The 12,948-nt window shown below is 43.3% G+C and overlaps 1 protein-coding gene across 1 annotated transcript in view; it reads left to right on the top strand.

The window, feature by feature from the left end:
- PTDSS1 (phosphatidylserine synthase 1) overlaps positions 1-12,948 on the top strand; it is an 84,037-nt gene that overhangs the window by 65,430 nt on the left and 5,659 nt on the right. The window contains exon 9 of the mRNA XM_023725917.1: positions 6,275-6,374. Within this exon, the coding sequence (XP_023581685.1) occupies positions 6,275-6,374 (100 nt within the window). The remainder of the gene's footprint in view (positions 1-6,274; positions 6,375-12,948) is intronic.

The raw sequence follows: 12,948 nt of genomic DNA, 5'->3' as shown, positions 1-12,948 counted from the left end.
GAACAAGTCCACAAGAGCTAAAATACGACCTTGAGTGTATCCGACCTGAATCTGGAGATCTTCTCAAGAATAGATTTGACACAGTAAGCACTAGTGACTGAAGATCACATTAGTTGTGGGAAGACATCAAGGATATCATACATGAAGAAAGCAAAACATCATTAGAAAGAAAACACCAAAATGATTGTCAGAAGAGACTCTGAAACTTGCTCTTGAACATAGAGTAGCTAAAGCTCAAATGGAAGAAATGATGAAGTTAAAAGAGCTAAACAGAATTCAAAGGACAGCTTGAGAAGACAAAGTAAAGTATTATAATGAAATGTGCAAAGACTTTTTTTTTTTTCATTGTACTTCAGGTGAAGGTTTACAGAACAAATAGTTTCTCATAAACAGCCAGTACACATATTACTTTATTACATTGGTTAACAACGCCACGACATGTCAGACATGTCAGCCCTCCCCCTTCTTGACTTTTTTTTTTTTTTTGGTGAGAATATACATAGCCTAATATACACCATCCATTTCAAAAATTTCTGCATGCACAGTTCAGTGACATTGATTATGTTCTTCCAGTTGTACTGCTATTCTCACTTTAGATGATGGTTTACAGAACAAAATAGTTTCTCATTAAACAGTACACATGTTGCCCTATGACAATGGTTAACAACCCCACTGCATATCAATACTGTCCTTACTCAACCTTGGGTTCCCTATCACCAGCTTTCCTGTCCCCTTCTGCCTTCTAGTCCTAAGGGTTCCTGGACTGCTGTGCTTCATTAGTCCCTTTTTGTTATATGGGGCTCTCCAATCCCCGGCTGAACGGTGAACCTCGGAAGTGACTTCATCACTGAGCTAAAAGGGGTCTGGGGGCCATACTCTCGGGGTTTCTCCAGTCTCTTTCAGGCCAGTAAATCGGTCTTTTTTGTATGTGTTAGAATTTTGTTCTACATCCTTCTCCAGCTCTGTCCAGAACGCTTTGTTGTGATCTGTGGGCAAAATTTTGAATGACACAAGAAGCATCAAAAATAGATGGGAGGAATACACAGAATCACTGTACCCAAAAGAATTGGTAGATGTTCAGTGGTTTCAGGAGGTAGCATATGATCAAGAACCAATGGTATTGAAGGAAGGAAGCCCAAGCTGCACTAGAGGAACTGGGGAAAAACAAGGCTCCGAGAATTGACGGAATAGCAATTGAGGTGTTTCAACAAAGGGATGCCATTGCCAGAGGTGTTCACTTGTCTGTTGTCTGTTGTGTGCCGTCGAGTCAATTCCAATTCATTGAAATTTGGAAGACAGCTACCTGGCCAACCAACTGGAAGAGATCCATATCTGTGCCCAATCCAAAGAAGGGTGATCCAACAGAATGTGGAAATTATCGAACAGTACTATTAATATCACGTGCAAGTAAAATTTTGCTAAAATCGGCTGCAGACGTTACATTGACAGGGAACTGCCAGAAATTCAGGCTGGATTCAGAAGAGGACTGATGTCAGATGGATCTTAGCTGAAAGCGGAGAATACTAGAAAGTCGTTTACCTGTGTTTTATTGACTGTGCAAAGGCATTTGACTGTATGGATCATAACATATTATGATAACATTGAGAAGAATGAGAATTCCAGAACACTTAATTGTTCTCATGCAGAACCTGTGCATAGACCAAGAGGCAGTCAGTCATTCAAACAGAGCAAAGGGATACTGCATGGTTTAAAATCAGGAAAAGTGTGTGTCAGGGTTGTATCGTTTCACTATACTTATTCAGTCTGTATGCTGAGCAAATAATCCAAGAAGCTGGACTGTATGAAGAAGAATGTGGCATCAGGATTGATGAAAGACTCATTAACAACCTGCAATATGCAGATGACACAACACTGCTTACTGAAAGTGAAGAGGACTTGAAGCACTTACTGATGAAGATCAAAGACTACAGCCTTCGGTATGGATTACACCTCAACATAAAGAAAAAAATCCTCACAGGACCAATAAGCAACATCATGATAAATGGGGAAAAGACTGACGTTGTCAAGGATTTCATTTTACTTGGATCTGCAATCAGCGCCCATGGAAGCAACAATCAGAAAATCAAAAGATGTATTGCATTGGGTAAATCTGCTGCAAAGACCTCTATAAAGTGTTAAAAAGCAAAGATGTCACTTTGAGGACTAAGGTCTGCCTGACCCAAGCCATGATGTTTTCAGTTGCCCCATATACATGTGAAAGCTGGACAATGAATAAGTAAGACCAAAGAAGAATTGATGCCTTTGAATTATGGTGTTTGTGAAGAATATTGACTATACTGTGGACTGCCAGAAGAACAAACAAATCTGTCTTGGAAGAAGTACAGCTAGAATGTTCCTTAGAAGCAAGGATGGTGATACTTCTTCTCACATACTTTGGACATGTTATCAGGAGGTATCAGTCCGTGGAGAAGGACGTCATACCATGCTTGGTAAGGTAGAGGGTCAGCAAAAAAGAGGAAGACCCTGGGCGAGATGGATTGACACAGTGGCTGCAACAGTGGGCTCAAAAATAACGATTGTGAGGACGGTGCAGGACCAGGCTGTGTTTTGTTCTGTTGTACATAGGGTCGCCATGAGTCAGAACCGACTGGAAGGCACCTAACAACAACAACAAGCCAGCACTAGTGAATCAGTGCCCTCTTCCTGCTGATGTTTCAGAGTCAGTCCTTGGCCCTGCTTCCCGTCCGCACCTCTGCTTCAGGCCCTTCATGTGCGTGCTGCTGGGGTGGCTTTACAGCCGGAATCCCTGCCCCAGTTCTCCGCCTTCACGCATCTTACCTGAGTGTCTTGCATCCTCTCTAGACTTCAGTATCATACTGCCACTCTCTGCTCCCTTGCTCAGAAGTATCTCCACTACCATCTCAAAACCTCTAGTAGTAGTTACTAAAAAAAAAAAAAAAAAAAAAAAAAAGCAGGTCAGTCCCTTTCCTCAAACCAAATTTTGCCCCAAACCCTAATATATATAAAAATGGTGGAGCTGAACTGTCCTGCATGTGACACCCAGGGCCCTTTCACCCCTCTGCTCACGCACACTCCCACCCCCCTCTGCCCCTGTGGTTCTTTGGAAACCCAAACAGTACCATGGAACACAATTGGAGTTTTATCTGTCTGTTAAGGCCCAGCTTGGCCATCACTTTCTCCAAAAAGGGCTATCTGGTTATCCTAATCAGAACTGGAATCTCACTCCTCTGAACTTCAGGAACACCTCCAGCTACCTGTGTGGCTGTATAGTAGTTTTGTTATGGGCATGCATGTCTCCAGTCCACTGTTGGAGGGCTGGCTCCTTGCTGGTGCAGTGACTTGCCCGCCTCCTGAGTGCTGCAGCCATGCATCGTCTGCAGCTCTGGAGCAGTGCTTGTGGAGGCCGTAGGCAGGCAGGGCTGTGGCATGGCTGTGGGCATCCTCAGAATCCCGGCCAGTCTTGTTGGCAAACCAAAAACCCTCCCTTTGCTTCTCAGGATTGGCTTGTCTGCCTAGACACACTGAGCCTAGAGCTTTTGTGCCCCCAGTTTCTTTTGTAACCCTGCTTACATTCTTTAGTGGACCAGGGATAATGTTGGGGGACAATAGCTGGTATGTAAAGGAGTCACCATGGTTGTTGATTTCATATACCCCAGTTCCCACTACTTCTCGCCATCTCCACAGCTACCACCCGGGTCCTCCAGCCTGGATTATTATTACAAGAGCCTCTTAACCTACTCATCTCTCCCTGCTTCTACTCACCCTCCTTAATTCAGTTCCCAGTCAGCAGCCAAAATGATCATATTAAAATATAAATCAAGTCATGTTAATCCCTCTGCTCCAAACCCTCCAGGGGCTCCATCCCCCTCAGACTTGAAGCCAGGCCCTAGAATAGTCAGTCCTCAAGGCCTGTGGTACCCTGCTGGCCTCAACTCTGCCCCTTCCCCTCACTGACATCTCTGCACTGGCTGTTGCCTCAGCCTGGGACCCCCCCTCCCAGATCATCCCACAGCTGGCTCCCTTGCCTCCTTCTGGTCTTTGCTGTCAGCTGTCACCTTTCAGTGGCAAGGCCTCAACGGCTTAGCTAAGATTTCTCAGCAAGTAGAAGCAAATCATACCCTAAAGTTGCAGACTGAAAAAAAACATTATAGGTCAAACTACAAGTCACTGTGAAATCAAGTGAGTGGGTCCGGACCAGCATTTTCTTACAATTGAAATAGAGTAGAAAATGTCTGTGTAAGGATAGGAATGTTTTGTAAAACTTTTTTTTTTTTTTTTTTTTGTATTTGGGAATTTGAGTTTTGTTTTTTTTTTTTTTTTTTTTGGCATTTGTGTGTGTGTGCGTGCACACGCACATGGTCACAGTGGAAAAAATGTTTCTTGCCATGGGTCTCAGGTCACTAAGGTTTGAGAAACACAGCCCTGGTCTGCCAGTCACCATGCTTTAGTCTCTTAATCTAGTTGAATGTCCAGAAATCTCTCATAGTAAACTTAGGGTAGATACAGCTTATTTATTTATTTCCTGATGTTAACAGTTTGTCATAAGAATTCTTCAGGAAATCCCAGTCAGAGATTAAATAATTCTTTTTTTAAAATCTCCACTCACAGGCACCCCTCCCCTCAGTGCAGACTGGAAGTAACAGACATTTAACTGCCATCTAGTGTCAGAGCACAGTCTAGACTTAACATTACAGTGAAGCTCGGCCCTGCACCGAGAAGCTTCGCGTGTCTCTGCTAAAACGATAGCTTTCTCACACATACCACAGTGTGTTTGAGGGGAGGGGCTGTGGCTTTAAAGATTCATGCCAACCACTGTTACACCTCATTCAGTTGGCGTTAGGGGAAAAAACGGTCCCAAACTCTAAAGATACATTTAGGAGGTTTTCTCCCTATATATCCTGTCTTGCTGGAGCGATTCTAATTCCAGAAATTCCATGGTTTAGAGCCATCCACACATTTGAGGATGGCAGTGACCTTTTGTATCTGCCAGTGGACAGAAGGACTGAGAGCCTTCTGGCCCCTTCTCTCCTTCTTAAGCAATGTCTGTGCAAGTGCACCGATCCTAATTGTCCAGATTCCGTCTTGAGCAGGAAACACCTAAAGTCTAGTTGTATGAAATTGGTATTCTTGTGCGGTCTTGGGGATCACATGACCAGCTGTATAATCTCATCCTCATCCATTCTCACCTTCAAGCTCTGAACTTTAATAAAGGCCTTATTTTTATATTCATAAATGAGGCTATAGAAGACAAGAGTGGCTTCTTTCTTTAATGTTTTAATGAAAGGGTAAATGCAAGGAGTTGGGGTTTTTTTGGTTTGTTTTGTTTTGTTTTTAACATTTTTGAATTTAGCAAAATTGTCTGCTTACAGACCAAGTGAGGGTAAAGGATTTTTATTGCCAAATATATAAAGGGATGTTTAATGTGGAAATATAATAGAGGGCTGGGATGGAATGTGATTACTGCTTTCAGGTTATTGGGAGACGGTCACTTGGAAAGATCAAACTCACCCTCTATGGCTAAGGGCAGAGTTAGGACCCATGGATAGAGGGGATAGGAGGTAGGTACCAGCCCAAAATAACGAAAGACATTCCAACAGGAGGAGAAGTTTACTGGTGGGATGAGCTGCCTTGCAAAGGTAGTAGGTTCCCTCTGCTTGTGAGGGTTCAGAAGCAGCATGACGGCCCACTCCTCATGGTTATAGAGGCTCTGAGGTGGATGAAAACAGTACCTATTAAACTTTTGTAATGCTTTTTTAAAATTTATTTTTAATTACGCAACTAATGTTTGAATATATTCTTGTTGCAAGAAATTCACATGATACCAGTAAAGTAAATGTGCACCCAGGCAGAGCTCACTCTATCCCACACCTCCCCAGAGGTCTTGGTTGCTCTTGGTTTGAGGTTCCTCCCACACGTATGATTACTTAGGAAAGCATCAGCAACTCCTGTCACCGAAGTAGCCACCTCCCCTATAGGGGCAGACTGTCCCGCCCACGGGGCTCATTGCTCAGTCCACACGTGGCACCCTCTCTTTCACGGGCCCACCAGCTATTAAAATGTATGAGTTGAGATTTCGGTCTGGGAGGAAGGAAGAATTAAAAAATATATATATAGTATTTCTAAAGAAAGTACAGTGGGCTAGAACAGTGTCATTCTGTGAGTAAATGCTACCAGTGTTTGGCACAGAAATCGTGTGACTAATGAACGCTTTATTTGAATAATGCATATTTCTGGTAATCTGTCCACCAGTAAGATGAGTTAGTATTTAACCTCTTGTTTTCTGTTTAACTAGGGTCATTGGTTTCCTGGAAGCTATCGTTTGCATAAAATTTGGGCAAGATCTCTTCTCCAAGACCCAAATACTTTACGTTGTGCTTTGGCTTCTTTGTGTGGTAAGTCATTACTATTTTTAATCTAAAAGTGTTAGCTAAACTCCCGTGGTTATCTCTTAAATAAATAAATAAATAAACAATAACAAAAAAATCATTACTCTCGTGCACCAAGTAGAAATTCATAGAAAAGTCATTCTACTTGTAATACCCTGAGACTGGCCACATGCCGTTGCAGTCTAAAGTTCAAGAATAAACCACGTAGAACCACGCAGCTCCAGAAGTGGGTCACCTTGGCAGGTTCCAGTCAAATGCCCTCAGTAGGTGCACCAGACGTACATTTAATTAACATACGAGAATTCACCTACATGTGCTGAGAATATAAGGACTGTCATGAAGGAAGAGGGATAGGTCCAGTGCCCTTTCTTCCTTCATCACATCATCATTATACATTTTTACATATATATTCCTGTACAAGAGTTTATGTACAAAATGACATACTGTAATTTATAGGCTTATAAAAGACATTTTCAAAGGTTTATCAGGCTAAGCAATTTCTGCCCTGCAGCGGACTTTATAACCCCAGCCCTGTGTAAGATGGGCCTCCACTTTAATGGGAAGAGTCTTGAGGGGAAATCGGCCCAGTCTCTCTTGAAGTGTTAGAAACTTTCTGTAGTACTTAATTTACAGATAGCATATGCCTCCTTACACTGATGATTTTTTATTTGCCTTTATGTCTGTTATTGCAACTTTATTGCAGACATGGACTATTTCTTAAACACCCATCAGTCTCTACTTCCCTTAACATGGCTCCTTGTAAGTCAGTCTTTCATACACAAAACATGTAGAATAGATAGATAGAAAGGCTCAGCCCCTTCTGGAACTTTTTCCTCATCTTTAAAATGAAATAATACCTATTACTTGATATTACTGAACATTTTGTGGCTACCTTTTTTAATTTAATTTTTTAAAATTATTGTTTTGGAGGAAAGTTCTTATTTTTACCTTTTTGCTTAAGATTTTTTACTTTTACTTTACTTGATTAATAAAATTAGCTTGAGGCTTTTATTTTAATCATGGAAAATTTCAGACATATTTAAAAGTGGAGAGAATTGATCGACTTTTATATGTCCATCATCCAGTTTCAACTGTTCAACTCGTGGCTGATCTTGTGCCCTTTATATACCTACCCACTCCCTGCACCCCAAATTATTGTGAAGCAGATCCACCTTTAAGGAGCCCTTGTAGCACAGTGGTTAAGTGTTCAGCTGCTAACCCACCAGTGACTCTGTGGGAGAAAAGACCCAACGATCTACTCTTGTAAAGATTAAACCAAAAAAACCAAACCCATTGCCATCAAGTTGATTCTAACTCATAGCAACCCTATAGAACAGAGTAGATCTGCCCCACAGAGTTTCCAAAGCTATAAATCTTTACAGAAGCAGACTGCCACATTTTTTCACCCATGGAGTAGCTGGTGGGTTCAAACCGTTGACCTTTCAGTTAGTAGCCAAGTGCTTAACCACTGCACCACCAGAGCTGCTTCCCATAAAGACTACAGCCTAGGAAACCCTATGGGGCAGTTCTACTCTGTCACATAGAGTCACTGTGAGTCAGAATTGACTTGATGGCACACAATAGCAAACAACAGGTCCACCTTTAGTATTTTAGGATGTATCTCTAAAAGAAGGTAAGAATGCCTTTTTTGTTTAACACAACCACTATACCATTATCACACCAAAAAAGAACATTAATTCCTTAATGCTGTCAAATGTCTAATCAACGTTAAATTTAGAATGTGTTGGAATCAGTATCCATAGGTTGTGATTGATCAGCATGTCTTTTAAGGCTTTTGATCCGTAGGTTTTCCCTCCATCTCTGTCTCTCCTTCTCACGCAGTTTATTTGTTGAAGAAGGCAGGTCTTTTGACCTATAGATTTTCCATAGTCTGGATTTTATTGATTGTACTACAGTGTAACATATTTCTTTGTCCTCTGTATTTCCTGTAAGTTGGTCTTTGGATCTAGAGGCTTAGTCAGATTAATCAGATTCAGGTCTTTTTTTTTTTTTTCTTTTTTTTTTTTGCAAGACTAAACTTTGTATTTTTAAAGTGTCATTAATGCCTTTCACAGTGTCTCTTTTTAGGGCTACTTGTTAGAAATCCTAACTGCACCCAGGCACCTTAAGTCAGTTCTGTCCTGTTTCAAACAGTAAAAGGGAATAATGATCCCCTTTGTGTTTAAACTCCAGACTTAATGCTCAAATGTATTTTTTCAGTCTTAGTGAGTCTAGATGTAGAAATATGCTAGGTGAATGTGTCAGATGTGCCCAGAGATTTTATTTTAACTGGGACTTCTCAGCTTTCTCTATCACCTGTACTTCAAGGCTGTGAATTATAACATGTGACCTGACTCCAGCGGGGCAGAGATGGGTACCCCTATTCTCTCGCCATTCTGCCCCTCAAATCCATTCTCCACTGCTGTCAAGTTGATCTTCAGAAATTCAGATCTGACTCTGTCATGCCATCATTTACTGTTGTAGGTGGCTTGAGGGACCAAATAAATAACATTTTTACCCACCCAAGTTCAAAAAGCATTAAGAGAGACAGAGTGGAAGAAGGATATAGAGGTCAGAATATCATCTTTCTTACTGAGAATCATACTTTTTTCAATGTCAGCGGTTGGTGCACGGCAACAAGAGGCCTCCTAATGTCAAACCCCAGAATTAGAGATCTTCTCTAGCTCCTTACTACCCGTCTGTCAGTTTGTCATGCTGTGGTAGCTTGTGTGTTGCTATAATGTTGGAAGTTATGCTACTGGTATTTCAAATACCAGCAGGGTCACCCATGATGGACAGGTTTCCGTGGAGCTTCCGGACTAAGACTAGGAAGAAAGGCTGGCAATCCACTTCAGAAAATTAGCCAATGAAAATGTTATGGATCACAACAGAATATTATCCAGTATAGTGCTGGAAGATGAGCCCCCTAGGTTGGAAGGCACTACACAGTGGCTGCAACAATGGACTCAAACATAGCAATGATCATGAAGTTGGCACAGGACCGGGCAACGTTTTATTCTGTTGCACATAAAGTTGTCATTAATTGGAGCCAACTCAACGGCAGCTAACAACAACAGTACCAATCCTCCAGCCCCAGGAAGCAGGCCTCCTCACATGATGTGTATATTTGGGGATGGGGGATGCTGCCCTTGTAAACTCAGAGCATGGAGAAATAGACTAGAAGGTGAACTTCCTGTCGGCAGACTCACACCCGGGGGAAAGACAGCAAGGGGCAAAGCTCTTCATGCCCAGCTTCCTTATCCAGGTTCACCAGCCAGTTAAGCTACAGCTCCTCCCCGGGGAAGGAGTGAGGGTAGAGAGAAGCCAGGAGTATTATACCAGTGAAGTTCCCTCTATGGAGAAATATCAGGTGTGAGAAGAAGGGTCTCCACCATGAAACCTACCAGGTAAAATATAAAGTCTTGCATGTCAGTTTAGGACCATCATTATCTGGCTCATTCTATCATATCTTCCCACTTGTTCTCTGTACTCAGGCGACATCAGACTACTCTTAGTCACCCAAACAAATCATCCTTCCAGACCTGTCTTGCCTTTACCCATGATGTTTCCTTTGCCTGACCTAAGTACCCTTCTCTCCCTTCTCTCCCTGGTGAAACTTACACCCCAAGACCAAACTTGAACTTGTGCCCTCCATGAAATTGTCTCCGACCTCTAAGGCAGAGTAGGCAGCTCCTTCCTCAGGGGACCAGTCACACTTTGTACATAACTGTTTTAGTCCTCACCTCAGGGTAATGTAATTTATTTTGTTTATAACTCTGTCTCCACAACATTGCACTGTTGCCCACAGAGAATAAGTTTTAATCGTCCTTTTATTCCCACTGTCCGGCACAGTTACTGACACGTGGGAGCCCTTAGTAAAGGTATGAACAATAAAGGAATGACATCAGTGGACACAGATGAGGAGACAGGCAGTCAGGCTGAGAGACAAAAGTGTACAAAGACTCAAAGCTGTGAGCGCCCAGTATCTCCAGGAGGTGGTAACCTGATGGCGGGAAGAGTGAAGAGAGCTAGCTGGAGGAGTGGGAGGGTGGGGACACCTGCTCTGAAGGGCTTCATGTGTCTGTAGTTGAAGACCCAAAGAAAATTTTTAAATGGTCTGATCTGCATATCATCGAAGATCATGTGGCGAGCTGGTCAGTCTAGAAGGGAAGATGAATTGGAGGCAGGGATGCAGTCAGGGGTACTGCAGTGTCCTTGGTGAAAAATGGCTGAGGCTGAACCAAGACAGAGGCACTTGAAGAAGCAGAGAGACGGTTGTCTTTGAGAGCTGGTCACGGGGTCAACTCAACTGGACATCATTCCCCACGTGATAGTTGGGAAGGACATGAGGGTGACTCCAAGGTGCATGCCAGTGGGTGGCTGTCATTGCTGTAATTTATGGAGGAGGTGTATTTGGTTCAGGAGAGTTGGGGTTTGAGAGACATTTAGAACTTGCAGGTGAAGGTGTGTCCTGTAGTGTTGGAAGCAGTAGTCTGTCCAGTACTATTGGGAAGACTCGGTCAGCGGTGGAGATGAAGACATGGGAGCCACCAGTATGTACGGTATGGTGGAAGCTGTGAAATTAGGTCAGAGTCAGGGAAGCATACTGTGGGAAGAGAAGCTGGCTGAGGTTGGAATTCTATGGAGCTGCTGTGTTTAGAGGCCAGGCTGAGGAAGAGGAGCAGCAAGAGCACCCAAAGGGGCTACAGAGAAGCAGCAGCCCCAGAGAGCAGGACTTTGAAGATAGGTGGAATCCACCCCCTGATTGGATGGGGACCTGCCCTGAAAAGGCCTTTGGATGGGATGATCAGAGGTCCCGATGGCCTTGCACATTTACCAGTTAAAGAATGGAAACAAGGTCTGGCGCTTTTCTGTATTCATGGCCTTTTGTAAATAGCAAGATGGATCTTAAACTTAGGTGAGAGGAGAACATTATTCAATAAGAGGGTGTTAAGTTACGAAGTGCCTCCCTCACTATTACTCAGAGAAACAAAGCCCACAATTATTCCTCTGGCATGGTGAGAGAACATATATGGAATTTAAGATTATCGTGGAAGCAGAGGTCCTTCATGGTACCATGTAATAAGCTTCTCTGGCAGCAGTTATCCAGTCAATCATGATATATTTGAATGCTCATTACCGTACTTGGGAGCCAGGGATTTGTGCCCTCATCACCATCACCACCTATGACTGCTGTGCCCGTGCTGGTGGATGGCCTGGCTCTCATCCAGGGGTTTGAGCCAGTTCAGTCACGGCCAGTGAAGCGAAATCGGAACAGACCCCAATTTTTTAAATTTGGGTTAAGTGGAACAATAAGCGGAATGGGAAAATTTGCGGATTGAAGCCTTGGAATGGGAGACTCGGAAGAGGTGTGGTGAGCACGTTCAGGAGCCCGGTGCAGGAGATTGGATTGTGGCCAGGACTGTGGAGAGTGACGTACATTCAAAGCAGAGGGGTCAGCTAACATCTTTGAGTGGGGCAGCTCTGCTGGTCAAGAGATTTGGTTGCTGTGCAACGAGCACACTGCCCTTGTTTTCTAAGAGAGACTGTCCAGCAGGGCTTCAACCCGTAATTTTCCCATTCTGCTTCACCTACATTAAAAAACTTCAGGTCCGTTTGGGTTTTACTTCATTGGCCGTGACCGAACCAGGCAGTACCGGTTCAAAGCCCTGTTCTCATCGCACATCTCCTCCCCCTCTTCTTTAAACAAAATCTGTATGATTGCTGTTTTAAATCCAGGCCTTGACGTTTTAAGTGGATATTTGCCTAGATTTTCACAGGCGTGAGTGCAGACCAGTAAATTACAAGGTTTTGTCTCCTGGAACAAGAGTAAAATGGGTCTCTTTACTCACAGGTGAAGTGGTAAGTTTGGCAAGCACAGCAGGTCTTTTGTGTGGTGATTTTGATGATAACCTGTCACTCACCATCTGCCATTGTTTGCCTGGCTGTCTGCAAAGCTGGCACTGCCCCTCTCTGCTATTGGGAGGGAGCCCCAGCTACCCCTGCCTGTCCTCCCAGGTGTGGGGGCCCTCCCAGGTGTGGGGGCCAGGAAAGGGTGTAGATGAGTCGCTCGTGCCTGCCCTCTGGTGGGCAGAATTTGCAATGACAGTCCAGCCGGCCATCACTGCTCTCTTGGTCTAGTTGGACCTCTCTTTGGCCAAACTCCCCACCTCCACCCTACAGCCCAGCCACTGACTGTTTTGAGGATAGTGGAACCTATCCTCCCCACCGCCATTCCTCAGAGTGACAGAGAAAATCTTTTGTAGTCTTTCCCATTGTTTCCATACCATAAAAATGGTACACTTATGTTGGCGTATATTAGAAATCTGAGCAAGTACTAGAAAATTTTAAAGGTTAGAGTTTTTATTTTATAATTTTAATATATTCATTCACTGCCTATTTTTTTGATGGGGAGAGATGAGCTTTTCTTTAAATCCCTAAAATCCCAGTTTGCGTATGGATTTAATATAACATGAACTAGTTCTTATGCAATCACCTCACTGTGCCACTGTTCACACTTAATCAGCATGGAACGGGAAGGCTGGAGTACTCTGAGTCCTTTCTTTTTTGGAAGTTAAGA

This window comes from Trichechus manatus, unplaced genomic scaffold (genome assembly GCF_000243295.1).
Source record: "Trichechus manatus latirostris isolate Lorelei unplaced genomic scaffold, TriManLat1.0 scaffold00009, whole genome shotgun sequence".
Lineage (NCBI taxonomy): Eukaryota > Metazoa > Chordata > Mammalia > Sirenia > Trichechidae > Trichechus > Trichechus manatus.
Note: the sequence above shows the minus strand (reverse complement) of the source record. Positions and strands in the feature narration are given on the sequence as shown.